At 33.3% G+C, this 17,422-nt stretch overlaps 2 protein-coding genes across 2 annotated transcripts in view; one reads left to right on the forward strand and one right to left on the reverse strand.

Moving 5' to 3' along the window:
• LOC106109650 (cyclin-dependent kinase 14) overlaps nt 1–13,316 on the reverse strand; it is a 62,365-nt gene extending 49,049 nt beyond the window's left edge. Inside the window, exon 1 of the mRNA XM_013291235.1 lies at nt 13,110–13,316. Within this exon, the coding sequence (XP_013146689.1) occupies nt 13,110–13,179 (70 nt within the window). The 5' untranslated portion in view covers nt 13,180–13,316. The remainder of the gene's footprint in view (nt 1–13,109) is intronic.
• A 418-nt stretch (nt 13,317–13,734) lies between these two features.
• LOC106109690 (islet cell autoantigen 1) lies at nt 13,735–17,354 on the forward strand. The gene is made up of 4 exons (XM_013291275.1): nt 13,735–14,437; nt 14,913–15,143; nt 15,260–15,511; nt 15,982–17,354. The coding sequence occupies exons 1-4, from the start codon at nt 13,868–13,870 to the stop codon at nt 16,195–16,197; spliced, it is 1,269 nt and encodes a 422-aa protein (XP_013146729.1). The 5' UTR covers nt 13,735–13,867; the 3' UTR covers nt 16,198–17,354.
• The last annotated feature ends 68 nt before the right edge of the window (nt 17,355–17,422 follow it).

Raw genomic sequence — 17,422 nt, forward strand, 5'->3', positions numbered from 1 at the left:
GTAAATACTAAAACTCAAATATTATTGCCTTGGATTAATAACACGTAATACTAATAAAGTTATTGTTGAATAAAATTATAGAACAACATGAGGAGAGCTAATTCATATCGATCAAACAATAATGTTTGATATAAGCTTTTAATAATATATTTAAAACTAATCTTAAATAATTCTTTCAATAACATATTACGAAAGTGCATTTAAAATTAGGTTTTTTCTGTCGCCTGCCAAGCTCTTGAGCAAAAGACCTTCGTTATTCAATATTTCATTATCATTTTGTTTACCCGCATAATAATCATTACATTTTGTTTAATAAACACAATTTGGTAACGAATTTAAAGAGCCAATGATTCGTATCCGGGGCGGCCGTTGACCCGGCAGAGGCACCTGCGCCGGCGCAGCGCTGGCGGATCCCGACCAAGGTCGCTCAGGTTTTCACGCTCTGAATCATCGTTGCCCTAAGGTCACATCTCGCTAGACAAAATTACAAGATGGCGTCCTTGCATTTGACGTAAACCTTTCAAAATGGCGTCCTTGGACAGACATGTGTGCAGTGTACGTTCGAAATTCGAATGTCGGTTACTGCGGCCATTTGATGGCAAAGTAATTCGCTTCTTAGAAATTGTCATTAGCGCAGTAGTTTACTTGATAGAAATCTTTAACTAGAAAACGAATTATGTTACATTCTGATATATCACATGCTTGTAAATGTGTCATTCTCACAAAAAATAATAAAAGTAATTGACCTAAAGATGATTATTACATGTAGAGTTGTAAAGATAAAAAATGGCCTAAATAGTTATTTTGAAAGTTAAACATTATTACTAATGTAGTCCTAAAATAGATGGCAATATGCGCTGTGTCAATCACTTATTTACCAGACGACAAAACCAACTAACGACCGTTACAGTCGTGAACTGTTCGTTGAATAGGTGAACAAAAAATGCTATAAAAACTAATCTTTCCGGCATACGCTTTTAGTTCTTATCGTTACGTCACAAGCATTGTCAAAAACGAGATTTTTATTGTTACAAGTTCATTAATATTTAAACAGCTCGCTGCCGGTCACAAACCAAACGTTAATTTTATTACATTCAGGAAGCGCGGACGGAAGACGAATCTTTTTTGTTTAACGTAAAAAAGAAAAAGCCGTTTTAAAACTGAATCCGAGTTACCTTTGTGGAATTAAACGAGTAGCAAACAAATGAAATTTCATTTACATAAAGTACTCAAGTATACAAGAACCTTGTAATGACGTTTATAGCAAGACTAGTGTATTGTGACTGTACATTATAAAACTAACTCGTGTTTAATTAACGAGAAACGTCAATAGCGTGTATAAAAATATAACATGTATACCGTTACACTTAAGGTAAGCATAATGCTCGTTGGAACATGAATCGCAGACATGCAAGAGAAATATACGTCGAGTATGAATAAACTACAAGTGCAGTTAAGCGCACATCAAAGACTTAACAAAAAAATAATTCTACACTCGAAGCTCGCTTGACAGTATCTCATTGGCTAGTCTACATCGCAACATGGTGCATAATACATTCACAGTTAGAATTTTGAATAATAATTCATACGTTTTAACAAACTGGTTTGTGACACAAAGTATCAAGATGTTTTATAATAAAAAGTTATAGTATACACGTCTAACAGGATACGGATAGAAACAAATCGCCTTAGCAATATTAGTTCATGTTAATATTATCGATTCATTAACTAAATGTTATTACCTGCGTCATATCATAATAGTGTCATTTTGTCACGTTTATCGGCGTGTGGATTCAACGTACTATTTTATAATTAATGATTATTACCTTCAGATATTGTGGGCAGCACGTTGACAAAGCTAACGATCCCAACGCCTGTTAGCTGACTCATTCACAAAATTAAATCAAAACACTACAGGGAAACGCTCGCAGACGGCTCGCGATCGACGACGGCTGAGCAGCCAAAACAATACGGTAACACACAACACTTATCACGCCAGCCTACATAGATAAACCCTCGATATTTGATGTATCGGCCTTTCGGTATTAACACGGCGCATGTGTGCCGGCAGCCCGATGATCCGTTACAGTTTATCGAATGGTCAATAAACACACTTTTTCCATAATAAGCGGGAACGTGAACTGACACTTGTGTGTGGCCTAGATCTCTGCTGCGATGCGCGTGCGCCGTCCTTCTGTCACGAAGCGCCGGAGCGAACTGCGCGCGCTTCGAAGTACGGACTACGGACGTGAAGGCAACGCCCGCGGTCCGCTCACCAACTCACCAACACACCTTATCTTTCGATGACAGCGCTCGGCCGTTTACTACAACCACTCGACTGGTCGCTTTATCCAAGCGATGTTAAGAGAATAGCATTGCAATATATTCAATTCAAGTCTTTAAGAGAAAGGACTGTATTTCCCATGCCGATAAATGAAAACTTGCATTGTAAACATGGTCGTTTTAGTGTTCAGCTGTGTCATTTGTGTATTTCACTCGATCGTACCAGGCTCAGTTTACAGTTATAGCAACGACACATATATTGAACATTTAATATACGCAACAACTCCGCACTTTCATTTAGAATAATCGATCGATCGACCCCCAATGAGTAAAAATATCATAGGGCCGATCGATCGATTTAATTCCGTCAGTCTCATTAGAGTTCTACTTGTGTACTACGGTGATTAAATACTGATTGTAACATGTAATATTACAACCGTGAGGATGTTCATTATCTCGAGTAAAGACTTTGTTAAGTCTCAAAATTAATTGTCGTTTCTATAAGGCATTCCTAAAGGAAATTTTAATAAAGCACTGCTTTTAAGAAAAGCATGAGCTATGTTTACCTATTCTTTATCTTACAACAATCTTACATTGTAAAATTAAACAAAGAAAACTTCAAACTAGCTTCTTTGGAAGTTTCGGAGCCTTCGGCGCAAGTTAACACACAAGTAAATGCTATAGAAGGTATCAGACGTTAAATTAAATTGTACGAGAATAGACAGAGGTAAAAAATGCACAATCCAGTCAGATGCCAGTTATCTAACATTAAAATGTTATAGTCAGAATGACGAATGTATATGAAACCAGTCTGATGGTAACTAGTCGAGCCGATTGCCTTGCGAATCAATTAAAGAACGGAAATGTATGGTATGTCTAATAAATTAGTACGATAAAGGCAATGATAACTGTAAACATTATTATGTTAAAGACTAATAAAATAACAGTGACAACCAAGCAGAGAATTAGATTCTTAATGAGACGTCGAATATCTTTAAGTTAAAGAACAGGTAATTGGAATGTTCCATTTTAGACGTAGCTAAAATAATAGTAGAGTATACTAATTTGGACGCAGTTTTTCTACATAAAGATTCACAACAAATTAATAGAATCAACTAGGGGAGAGGATTTAATACAAATTTGACCCGCATTGCCCACACATTCTCAACGATAATGAATAACTCAAGAATAGTAATATTCTAAAAGTATCGAACAAATATTTTTGAAAATATGACAATGAACATACGATCTGAATAACATCGTACTCTATATCAATACTTTGTTAAGGATACTTTATCAATTATTTCTATTCAAGAAGCTAGGTAGCTATTTGACTTCACATATTACCCTTTATTGTTATAACATTGTTGTTTATTATTAACTGACCGCAGGATACTATTGTTGCTCTTGCCATTCAGCCGGCGCGTGATATTGTATTAACATTATTAAAACAGGTAAAACGATTTAATACAATATTAAGGATGCAACAATTATTGCTAACAAGCAAACAACTGTTTACGTCTACATAATACGGGGCAAACAGATTATAAAAAGGATTATTTCACGTTTCATTAAACTTATATCCGACTATATGTAACTCGCGACTTTGCCCGCGTGAAATAAAAAAAAATGTAAAAATATACAGATAAATTACCTTTCTAATGGTGAAAGAATTTTTGAAATCGGCCCAGTAGTTTGTACGTGAATCGAATATATACAAAACACCAAAAATACAAATATTTCTACTTTACAACATTATAGTAATAGTGTAGAAGTATAGATATAGATTAGTACGGATTAAGCCATAGTTTTTATATTACAAAGTTTTCATACAAAACGTTACAACCCTTGGATTTGAATCATATATTTCGTAGTCTGAACACCAATAAAAAAAAATGTTTCTTTACACGTTTTTCGTCAGTGGAAACCTACAAGCTATACCAAGCATGTGTACTTTAACGTCACTTCCCCATACAAGCGAGCAAGGCCATATCGTGTACGTTCGGTGCACCCTACGAACAATGAGTACACTTATTGAATATTGATGTATGAAGTGGCAGAACAATCTTTGTTCATGATCAACTCACAAATTAATACCGATGGGTATTAACGCCCTCGAGTACGAACAATGATATGTTTTATTTAACACATGCACGTAGCAGCGCGATCCACTGAATTTTATAAATAACTAGCTGTTGCTCGCGACTTCACGTGAAATTGAAAAATTAGCCTATGTTACTCACAGATAAATTACCTTTCTAATGGTGAAAGAATTTTTGTAATCGACAAAGTAGTTTTTACGTCAATCGAATACGTACAAAAATACAAATCTTTCCTCTTTATAATATTAAATATACATATAGATATAAAACAATTTTGATTCACAAAAAGTGTAATGTATTGTACCAGCAAAATCACTATGACCTATACTAAAATTGATTTACCATGAACAATATACTTAGAAACGAAATTGCTACTTAGGTAACCCTTTAACGCCGAGTTCGTTATAAATATTTGAGAACTGCATTAGTTTTATAGAGATACCGAAAATAAAGTTATAATACAAATTCTCTAACCTTTAAGCCAGACGCTGGTACTTATTCTATCTTGTTGATTTATTACTTGCTAAAATAATACATGTTACAAGCAAATAGGTGTTCGTCGAAATCGTAAGCTCATCTACGAGCTTTTATCTGAGTGGGAAGATGTCGATTGCACTGGGGAAATCACAATTACGTCACCAAAGATGTTCACTGGATCTGTGAAGTAACACTGGAGCCAAAACCTACGCCGACTATGTTGACTAAACATTTATCTTACTAATATGATAAATGCAAAGTTTTTGAAGGATGGATGGATGTTTGTTAGAGTTTGTTGCCTAATTGCTGAACGGATCTTAATGAAATTTGGCATAGATGTAGAGGATAGTCTGGAAGAACACTTAGGCTACTTTTTAGTTCCACGCGAAAGGAATCTCGGGTGAAATCTAGTATTACATATTAAATCAGTAATTGATTCTTAGAGAAATTTAAGGTTTAATCTAAATTGTCTGAATAAGGTACAAATTGTCGAAAAAAAACATATCAATCGACATGTTGTCGACACATTTGAATTTCATGAGGCGACTTCGGCGTATTGACGCACGACTATAGGGTTACCAGTTAATTTAATTATCAAGGATATTATAACCTTTCGAGTATGTAAATAGCCCACAGCCATGACGAGGTCAAATTTCAAATTATGTTCAAACCAATAATTTCATGACATTTAAAAAATACAATTTCTAGCTTACGCGAAGTAGCTATTTGATAAACTACAAAACTGGTCAAATGAATAAGAACCCTAATGAACGTTAACGCGGACAAATTTTCCTAATCTGTTTTCAAGCATAGCTTTACGGTTAACATAGTAATCTGCACAAATTGTGGAAACGATACGAAGACGGAGTTACATTGGAATCAATTAAGCCAAAAGTTTACGATGGACAACCATATCATTGAATTTTACTGAGAACATATAAAAATGTCTTAATATAATCTACAGCGTAGGTGAATTCTATCCGGAAAAGCGATTAGGAATACCTGCATTGTAGACCGAATGGTACAAAGAGGTGAGCAGGAAGATCCAATTACTGAGCAACGTTGCTTTATATTGAATGTAACGGACGAATACTGAAACGCTATTTAAATATGTAACAGCATCTTAAACGATAAAGCAACGATTAAACTCTAGTCTCTACAAATTTGTACGTTTATCAGATTGTAAGCGACTCTTAAGAAGCGAAGTAAGTGACCAAGTTTTAGTCATAACTTGGTCATAACTCTATATCTATACACCTTTATATATATTTTTAGTATTTATCAACGTGCTACCGTAATATCTCCGTATCTGATAGTAAAAATTACCAACGAAGGCTAAACCACATCATTTAATTTATGCTATTGCCATTTCTTCGATAATAAAATTCAAAATATTGAAATAAAAAAACAAACCTAAAAAAAATAAAAATACGTTTAATATATGGCCAAATATTTACATTATTACACAAATTCATTTAACTACATCATATTACAACACATATATACTTACTTTTCTTATTGGTGTCGAAGCTGTCTTCGTGGCCATTGCATCTCTCATCATCGTAATCGTAGACTTTGAAACTGTCGAAGGAATACAGTTTGACGGCTTTGTTGCGACTTTTTACGAAACCGCCTACCGGCTTGTGAAACTTCCGATATTCAAAAAGGTCAACGGTACGTTCACTTACTTTTACGTGTTTTTTTTTTCGTTATTTACAAACACAGACTATAAACTCACTTCAACACAAAGTAATATTTTCAGACGCGGCGCACAAGTCCGATACGAACTTTCGGTACTTATCGGAATACAATAGAGTCAGTAAACGAGTACGGGAAGTGGGATTACGCGCGTCTCATTGTCCGTCGGTTAACAATGGGCGATGGTATTCGAAATACGAATTTTCCGTAGTCAATGGTTTTATTCGAAATTCAAATTGACGTCCAGGTTTCGTGAGCGAGGTGAGCGGGAGGTCAGTCGGGCGGGAGCGGCTGGCGATGCGACCGCGTGCCGTCTGCCGGGCGCGCGCCCTGCCGCCGTCGCCGAGCCGCCGCGCCGGCGCCCGGAATTGTGTCAGACGCGGCACCCCTAACACCCCGGCCTTTCATGAATACACCTCGCTCGACGCTTAACGCATCAATACATTAGTTACCGTGAGCACGGATCGCTATTTATAATTACTGCTTTATATGAAAAACCCCACCATATGAAATATGTAAATGAAAATACATATCGATAAAATGGCTTCTAGTTATTTTGTTTTAATAAACGAAACATTAACTATTGTATGAATGATGTTGCCAATACGTAGAATGAGAATCTCAATTGGAAAATTGACACAAACTATGCAAAGCACAAAAGAAATCACAATCTTACTATGTCACAATTGTTTTATACAATATGTGTATGAAAAAAATAACACATGTGATTAAGTTAGTAAATAATGAATGCAATAAACACCGCGCAATAACATTCAAATTCAACCCCTAACGTGTTTCGTGTTAAAACTGAGAAGTATAATACTTAATTAAACGCTAACTAACATCACAAACAATGGCATACAGGACGAGATCATAACGTGAAAACGACTCGGAGATTAAATTTTTATTACATAATGTACTACAAAATGTTTGCAAGTTCGTTCCTAAAACTTCGAATTAAACATGAATAATTTGATGGTAAAAAGCAAATAAACTGCCATTGTTGACTTTATTTTAGGATTTGTATGTGTTTTATTTCTAAACTAGCTGTTCCCGTGCGACTTCATCTGCACGTAGTTATGAAAATTTGAAGTGTCATGACATGATGACAATCTTGCTTCCTTGATGTTGGCAGCAAATTATTGTCTCTTTCCCACATTAGTGTTTTTGTCCGAAATATTTACCCCCTAAGTTTAATGGCGTTAAAATATATAGTCTAAAGCGTGACGCAAGTGTAGGTCTTTTTATTAAAAAAAGCATTATTCAAAAATATGCTGTAATTGCCAACATCTTAGGCAACAAAGAAGTGTGTGTTTACGCTTTATTAAAATAGTATGACTTATCTTATAGCAAACATTTGTGACCGACACGAAATCAGTAAAATTTTATTAGAAACTGTACCCACATCTAATAAGGTTTGTTTTGAAACGTCAATCATTTTCATTGCGTTTTCAATAGATAAATATAATGCCGCTTTATATTATCGACAGTGCGTGGGAAGTCTATTGATCGTGCTCCAAAATTAGAAATAAAACATTTTTCCTGCTATATTCATATTAAAATGAACTTAGATTCTTTATATCCGCTATTTCAGACCACACAGTCACGGAAAAGATGGGATTCTTTTTATTACTGAAATAGATGAATTTACCAAATGGACGAATTACAGATACAAATACTCACATGTGCCAGTAATACAAGAAACAGCAAAAAACAAGACTATAATAAATTGTCATCATTTTCATCGTGCAGTTTTCACAAGATAGCAAAAAAACAAAGAAAAGTTATTCGCCAGGTAGAATAAAGTCTGCTTAGTAAAACAACATCTAATTATTTCATTAATACATCTTAGCCCACTCATGTTTCGTAAATAAAAGAGCTATCAAACGGTGCGTCGGCACGTCCAAATGTTGATAGAACGCCCACTCTGAATAGAACAATACGATGCGATCAAAAGACCTTGTAGATTAATCTCGCTAATTGACGATAGAGCACATACCGATCGACGGAGAAATGGCCAACGGTTATCACTACCTCGGCTTAATGTTTGTAGCTTGATTGGCATTTTCTTTGTTTAAAGGCAATTTCGATATTATACGACTATAATTAATTACATAACGATGAGGCGATAATATAGCTTAATTACTTGCGATCCAATCCTTGTTGCTATTTTTATATTACTCCAAAAAATTGTACATTTTTTACTTACATTGTATATTGATTTAAAAGAGCAGACGGCTTCACTTGGCCCACCCCAACCCGGGCACTTGATAACCAGCTTTTATAGTAAGTACATCCTTTATCTGTTATACGCACAATCACACGGATCGCCCTTTCCGACTTTGCCATTCACATTTTTTTGAATACATCCTTTTCACGAGCCTACTCTCATTCATCCCTTTAACAAATCTAAATCACCGAACAATCTTCAATAGTGTGTTTTACAGGTGCCTTTTTCAACATAGAGGCGTTCACTTTACAATAATGTAGGTGATACGAGTATCTTGTACAATGTATCCATTATCGATAAAGAATAAAATTTGTAAAGAGAAATATACGCAAGAAAAAATTAATATACGCAGGAGTACTTTTAAACCGAAAGAATAAAAGTGTATAATTTATGAATAGGAGAATAAACGAGCAAATTAGTGTTAAAATTGTCAGTAAATAGTCTCTTTAAGTCTGAATTCATACATGTAGAGTTCTAAAATATACATAAAGAAAAAAATAATTTCAAACAATTAACATGTAAAGACAACCTTCATCTTTAATGCCTACAACAATATGTAACGTCCGATCTATTATGTCTTCTAATGGCTATATATGGCGATTGTTTTAATAAACTACCCAACATATCTTCCTAAGAACAAAGACGGTCGAGAGATAAAAGAGACTTTAAAATCTCAACGATCGGACCACGGGCGCTTGCAGAGCGCTCTGATATTAAACTTCAACGGATTTAGCCTTTGAAAAGAATATTTACACTGAGAGCCATCTATATGAAATGAGAATTTTTACAACAAAATTGCTCCATACGTATGCAGTTTCTCATATGGATATTATAGACAAAATAATTTAATAACGTACTAAGAAATAACAAAAAATATTATATACACATTTAGAATATAATCCATTTATCATGTATTTGTCTACATAATACACAACAAGCATTTTTACATTTTTGTCTTAAACAAATTTTTAAAATATAAAATTACAACCGATAAGGACATCCAGTAAGCTTGTAAGAGCTTAATAAAATTCCATCTCTACGAGCAACTTTAAGTATCCGAGCAGTCCGCACTGCGACAGGGCAGATGTTCCTACCAATTTCTCCGGCAAACAATCTCAAATTTAAGATTCTTGAGAACATATATTACAGTAAGGCATGCGGCTGCTGTCAAGTTCGTGAAATATTCAATACGAGACCCGGAATTTACACAACAGACGAACAGGAAACGACGAATCGGTTAATCATATTGAAAAATAATTTAAATGGTAAAGTATTAAATTATTTTCTTTGGTCAAGAAAACATTCATCAAATTTCAAGACAAAAGTATTTAAAAAGCTGCGCACGTCACACGTCCGTGGTATACTGTTACAATGAAGGACAAATTACCTAGTACAAATTTAGTTTTTCACTATTTTTTTCTCTAAAAAACAACAAAAACACTAGACCAAAACACTAAATATAACAGTTGTCCGACCTAAAAACATAATACTGTGATGGCTTTGAAAAACTGGCTCACTTAATTTGACTAGCTCCACACAATAGTGTGAAATAAATACTGGTTGAAACAAAAAGTTACAAAATGGAAATAACTGCCTGTTTTATATTTACAGACGAAACTTTCAATGACACTGTGACATTGGCAATTTACTTACATTCGTATCGACATTCGTACTTTGTCCTCGGTATTTTTAACATAATAGACCGTAATAAAGCAAACCTTTACGCGAAAACTACGTTTACCACATTCTAGATTTTTTTGTGACTGATTTGTCACTGTTTGCCTTGAAGAGGCATTTACAGATTCACCGGCCTTGAGGTGGCCCAGCGCAGATGGCGCTTAGCCTAAACCTCTTTTATGAGTAACTAGGCTCGAGGGCTCCCTCAGGAGCCTCGGCTCGGGCCGTTACTTCGTTATTATTACCGGATTGGGAGGCCACCGAGCTCTTAGATAGCTTCGGTGGTCGCTCCATGGAGTGACTTAGCACAAGGGTCCCCGAGAGGGGACCTCGGCTTGGGCTGTCACTCAATACGCGTTTAGCATTCCGATTCAAGGGCGCTGCTGCTATCTGATCATGACATTCTAGAGAGACCTGTTTACTGTATTGACACAATATTTATAAACAGAATATACAGATGTGATTAATATATCTCTTTATAAAATCTGGCAAAATTATTTGTTAGGGATTTTCAAATCGTCTTGAAAATTACATAACTTAAGAAGCGCGCGAGTCGCTGTTAACAGCTATTAGAGGACACGCATAGGAAGAGGAAATATCCTCTTTATGTGCGTCACCTCCTTCAAATAAGTGTAGGCAACGCATCTGCAATTGCAGATGTCTATGGGCAGTGATTGCTTGGCTTTTAAGCGAATTCAGATTTCGGTCGCTGGTTTGCTGCTTAATCATTAAAAAAATAGTAATAAAGATAAAGATAAAGATAGTTTTTTTTCCCTTCACACAGTTTACATTTTACATTATTTTTATTCATAAATAATAGACTAGATCTAAAGATATGTTAGTGTTTTTAGTTGATTCACTTAAATGTTTATATTTTAATATTAGTATGGTTAGTATCACTCTTGATCCTCTGTGTGGGCCGCCTAAAGTGGTGAAAGCCTCCTCCAGATTCTTCCAGACAGTCCTGTCCGATTATATACTAAAAAATAGTAATAGTATGTACAATATTTGCAATACGAGCACAAGCAAAAAGCTTTCGCCATTCCATCTTTCTACGAAGTACTTAAGTTACATAAACACGCAAACTTTAGGCACTTATTCAATATGTATGCAGTACGTAAATCTATGGCTTAAACTCTCCCAGACATGACCTTTACATTTTTACGACGCATATTAATCAATAAGTACTTACCAAATTGGCTCGTTTCGTAATTTCAATGCCAGTTACTCTGTCTGATTAAATCGGGCTACGCCGTTTAACAAAACATAAACGTAACTTTTTGAGTACATCATATTGATAATTCAAATACCGTTATTACGAAATAAAGTCAACAAATCACATTTCGAAGAAGAACTATAATTACTTATGTACAGTTAGGGAATCTGGCGGTGTGCTTGATTAAATAATAGAATGAACTTTTGTACGCTTAGAGTCGTCGACGCATTACATTTACCAATATGATGTAGTTTTAAATGTGTTTGTACCATAAAATTCACTGCTACCTAGTGTATTTGTAAAATGGATGGAAAAAGGCAATTATTCTGTAAATAGAAACTAGAACACCAGCAATTTCCATGACTGTACATATACAAAGTTACTATGAAATTTAAATTATCTACTAGTTCTTTATAAAAATAAGTGAATATTTCCTGTTCACATTTTTCAAAGAATTAAGATCAAAGTATTTATTTTATTTAGAAGAAAGAAAAAACTGAATAACATTGTCATGAAAGTTTTTTAAAGTTAATAAAATAGTTCAGAATATGTGTATTTGTATAAGTGTTTTGATAGTTGGAACATGTTTACAGTAGTTTTTTTAAAGATTTGACACTTTTGTAAGCTACTCCGGAGAAATGTTTATTTTATACAGTAACTATACTAATAGGGAGTGAATAAACATATAATTTGTTTCCTACATAATTTAGCCAAATGTTACTGCCATTATAAAAATTGTTTAGCAACTTTTAAAGTTCACACATTGGATGTAATTGTTAACAAAAACTTCTATTTACATATAGTGCAGAATTTAAATATACTAAAAATATGAATTGTTTTACCTACTGTTGTTAAACATGTTATCAAAAACAATTTCAATTTTTATTTTTGATTATTTTAATAGAGTATTTCAGGTTTAAAAAAAACGCGTAACTAATGTTCCACCCTTACATTAGTTGTTTGTTAGTAAAACTTCAATACTGAAAAGAATATCGCTTGATTTATATAAAATCGTAATATTGTTTATTAGTGTATAAATAATAATGATTCCAACACGTATTCTTAAACATTTTCGATCATCGACGCCGACCGGCGAAACTACAAGCAACATATATTACAAGTTATTCTTATCACTTTTATAGTCTATTGTAGTAAAGCACGTTTAATACATGAATATGAATCTTTGTGAGTAATATTATATATGGTATTTAAAACAAATAAACAATGAATTGATATCGTTTTACCTAACTTTATTTTGATCTTGTCAACGATGTAAAGTACCCTATAAATTACATAAAACAAAGTTTTTTTTATCGTCTAACTAAAATCCGGTTTGAAACATTACGAAATATTCCCTTTTGTTAAAGAGAAAATTTGAAAAAAACTTAGTCAAAGTTTCAATACAAACTGACAACCGTAAACTTACCATCTTTGACATTCTTTGAAGACTGAGATGATGATACTCCTGCTATAGTTTTCTCACTAGCACAGTACATTATAACAGAGTCCGCGAACTTTTACTACTAACTATTTCTCATCTAGACAAGTATTTCATGTTATTATCTTAAAAATTATAAGATAACGCATTACATTCGCACGTAATACGATACACGGCGGCCATTCTACATTCCGATTGTAAATATGGCGTTATAGATAATAAAAATACGGTTTAAATTGAACATAAGTTCAAAAGTTCTGCCTTTTTAAATAATGTTGACTGACTAAACTTTCACATTTAAAACTAACTTAGTAACATAAACCAAAACTTTCAATAATAACAAGTTTGTCAATAAAGTTACAATAAACTTAACAACAGGAAAACTAGAAAATATTTTTCATTAGTGTTATTTTCTTCATAGAGATCTTCTTTGGCCGAATTTGTACATTTGAATTCTACAAAAGTAATTTACTATAAAATATCTCAGATCTTATTATTTCAACGTATTAAAAGCTTAATTTAGTTTACAATTCAAAGAATGTTGCCTACTGTTTTTTTTATCTGTTTTCTTCGTACCTTTTTCTTTATTTTGTCGAGATGTCAGTTACGTCTGTCACGTCATATCTGTCATCTGTCAGTCAATGATTAGATAAAATCCAAAACCGAGAACTAATTCTTGAACAGCTCTTTACGGGAAGATTATTTTTAATGCCTTTGCTTTATACGAAGAAACCAAATTGAAAATCATGATGCAACATCAATACTGGGTAACAAAAAAGACTGTGTTAAAAAAATTAGGTACAAAAGAAGATGAGTGTATTGTTGCTTCTGATGCCGAACTTGACGCTAAATTGGAATTATTTCGATCAATATCCGACAGTTGCCTTCATTTGCAACGAATATTAGATCAGTATCAAGAACGTGTGTGCATTTTGGCCCAAGAAGAAAATTCTTTGGGTAAATTTTTAAAGGATGCAGGTAAATCCTCTGAGGCTTCTGGAAAGCATATGGTTTCGGCTGGAAAAGCTATTTCCTACTCTGGCCAACAGCGATTGTCAGTAAGAAGTCCGTTATTAAGATTGTACCATGAAGTGGAAACATTTAGATGTCGCGCCATAAAAGACATGCGAGCTACCGTTTCTGCAATGGAAAAAGCTCGTATTGAGTACCGTGCTGCTTTAAGTTGGATGAAATCGACTAGTGCTCAACTTGACCCTGATACCGGCCGCGGTCTTGATAACTTTCGCAAAGCTCAACGACAAGTTCGTGAAAGCAAAAAAGTTTTTGATAAACTTACATTGGATGTCTTACAAAAGGTACTTGTAACTTTTTTTTTTTTTTTACCTTCAAGTGTTTAAATCTGTTATTATCAAGTCTATTTGCACTCCATCTATACTTTTATAATAAAGCATAAACACACACAATTCTTTGCTGCCTAAGATGTCAGCAATTACAGCATATTTTTGATTTTTTTTAATACAAAGCCCTACACTTACGTCACGCTTTATGCTATATATTTTCACGCCATTCAACTTAGGGGTAAATATTTTGGATAAAAACCCTAATGTGGGAAAGAGACCATAAATAGTTGCCAACATCAATGATGCAAGGTTGTTATCATGTCATTTTGACATTTGTAATTGATAATTTGACAAATGTAAACAATAAAATAAAATTTCCATAATTAGATGCGGATGCCGCATGGGAACAGCTAGTTATTTCTTACTAATTTAGATATTTCTTGAGATAACCATTATATTATGTTTTTAACCAGATCTTATATTTTTTTAGATTGACCTTCTTGCTGCAGCAAGATGCAATATGTTCTCACATGTTTTATCAACATACCAGAATTCTTTTCTAAACTTCACTACCAAGGTAGCAGAAACATTACTAGCAACATCAGAGTCTATGAGTGCGGCACCACAATATGAATTCTGTATCTTGAAGAGTCTTCAAGAAGGAGATGGTAACCAAGAAGATGGAATACCTAAGGATAAAGATCAAATGTTGTTTTTCCAGGTAATTTTAAAAATGTGAAAAAGCTAGAGCTTCTTAAAATTAAACAATATGTTGTGAATACAAAAAATGTCCTTAAATGAGAAAAAAATTGTCATATTACATTATATTATTTTCAGGATGATTATAAAGATGAGGTACCTGAGGAAACTAAGAATGAAAATGCAAATGCAAATGATAAAGAAAATCAGCCATCCGTTGAGAACAAAGATGACCCAATCACATCCAATGAGCTAATAAATACAAATGTACCCAATGAAAGTGTAACAGCTGATGTCCAGAATATCAGCTCCGATTTAGCAGGTATTCGTTTAGACTGCAGTGACACCGCAGATAATTACGGATCATTCATGCCATCACAATTGTTGCAGGTGAGTTGTTGCTTTTTATCGAAATTATATCTATTATCATATTGCTAAAATTAAAAAAGCAAACATTTAGATGGATGTTTATTACTGTGTATCTCCACAATGGCTGAAACTTAGAGGAATCCATAGACTGTTCAACATTAATGCAGTAAATGTAAACTACAATTTTATTTTAATTCCATGAAAACAGAGTTGCAGGTAACAGCTTATACTATCATGAATGAAAAGGGTAGAAAGTATGGATATTTGTAACTATGTATGTCTAAAATGGTTTACCAGGACTCAATGAGGCATAAATGTACAACATAGTCTTCAAAAACACATAGACTACTTAAGTATATTTTTAAATTCGAGCAGACAAACTCTATAGTAAAAGCTATTGGAGTATAAACACAGTTAGCAAATGGGAAAATATGTAAATAATGAACATAGAAATATTCAGTAGAATTAAAAATATTTCTATGTTTTTTCAGGATTTGGCCACAGCAAACTTTTTGGAAGGGCCACTCGCACCTATGGATTCAAATGGTATAAATAATGCTACAGCTTCCAAAACTGATACCAAGCCTACAACACTACCTAAGAAAGATGATAAAGCTGCCTGGTTTAAGCTGTTTGCAGAGCTGGATCCTCTTGCCAATCCTGACAACCTGCTTGGTTGCAACACCAATCAAAGCCATGCCGCTTAAAGGAAAATATTACTAGGGTTGCCATATCACAGGTGCTGTATTACCATCATTTCACATTATATGTCATACAAAATCAATAAGATATGGTACAAAATGAAAACTTATACATTTTACAGGTACATTTAAATAGATAAAATAAGATTTTTTAAATAATTAAGGAAAAAAGTTAATTTCATGGCAACCCTAATTTTTGAGCATAAATTGTGCAGTGTATTGTGTACTGTTTCTGAAATTTTATTGCCTAATATTTAACTGATAAACTTATATAATACACAATTCATATTTAATGTAGAAATAAATTATTTATAAAAGATATTATAATTTGAGCCCTGTTTGCCTGGGAATTAAAATTGTTTATTACAAGATATAATGTATATGTTGGGCCCAGTTCTAAAGATGTCTGTTTAATCTTTGACAATTATTTTCTAGTTATTCCTTTGTCTCTTTAATTAAATAAAGTATAATGCTCTAATAACATAAAGATAAATCTGTTTAAATAAGAATCATGTTCTGATTAATGCTTTTGCACTTAAAAGTATATGTTAATTAGGTGATATTTTACATTCCAGTTTATGGATAAATCCATTATCTTTTTTGACCTTATTTAGTACCAACTGACATGTCGTAATGTTTTTATTGTATTGTGCAGTTAATACTGTCAAAATTGAGTATCTGTAGGGGTCTTTAGATTTTGTTTAGTAGTTTTTTATTTTAATTATTAGATTAAGTATATTGTATAACCAAAGTAAATACTTAAATTTTTTGTTATATTATCTTGAACAAGTTTTAATATGTTTTTCTATTTAATCAATCTAGTCATTTGAACCAAATTATTTCAATAAGTACAAAGATAAACCAAAGATTTTTGAGAGATCTTAATATTTTAGTGTTTGTACGCATTTGTATTATAATTCGATTGTACGAAATTTTAATTCAATAGGCTTCCTAATCGTGAAGTAAGTTACAATATAATTTATTAGAATATTATCAAATCCAAAGAAACCTATTTGTAATTTCATAAGCTACGTGTTTGGGTATTTTTTAGCTTATGTGATGTGAGTAGAAAGTTCTATTTCATCAATAATGTAAACTTAATGCTTTATTTCAATACTTTCTAATTTCCAGAGGTCCATGTTTTACGTACATGTTTTTTCTTTAAATAAAAATATTTAAGACGATTTTCTTGTTTGCTTATATCCTCCTTATCCAACCTTACTTAACCAAA

This window comes from Papilio polytes, unplaced genomic scaffold (assembly GCF_000836215.1).
Source record: "Papilio polytes unplaced genomic scaffold, Ppol_1.0 DF821067.1, whole genome shotgun sequence".
Classification (NCBI taxonomy): Eukaryota; Metazoa; Arthropoda; class Insecta; order Lepidoptera; family Papilionidae; genus Papilio; species Papilio polytes.

Bases quoted from the DNA above. Each gene is read 5' to 3' on its own strand.
- LOC106109690 (XM_013291275.1), top strand. From the start codon at position 13,868: ATGATGCAACATCAATACTGGGTAACAAAAAAGACTGTGTTAAAAAAA. The intron at 14,438-14,912 runs GTACTTGTAACT...ATATTTTTTTAG, and splicing joins CATTGGATGTCTTACAAAAG to ATTGACCTTCTTGCTGCAGC. The intron at 15,512-15,981 runs GTGAGTTGTTGC...ATGTTTTTTCAG, and splicing joins TGCCATCACAATTGTTGCAG to GATTTGGCCACAGCAAACTT.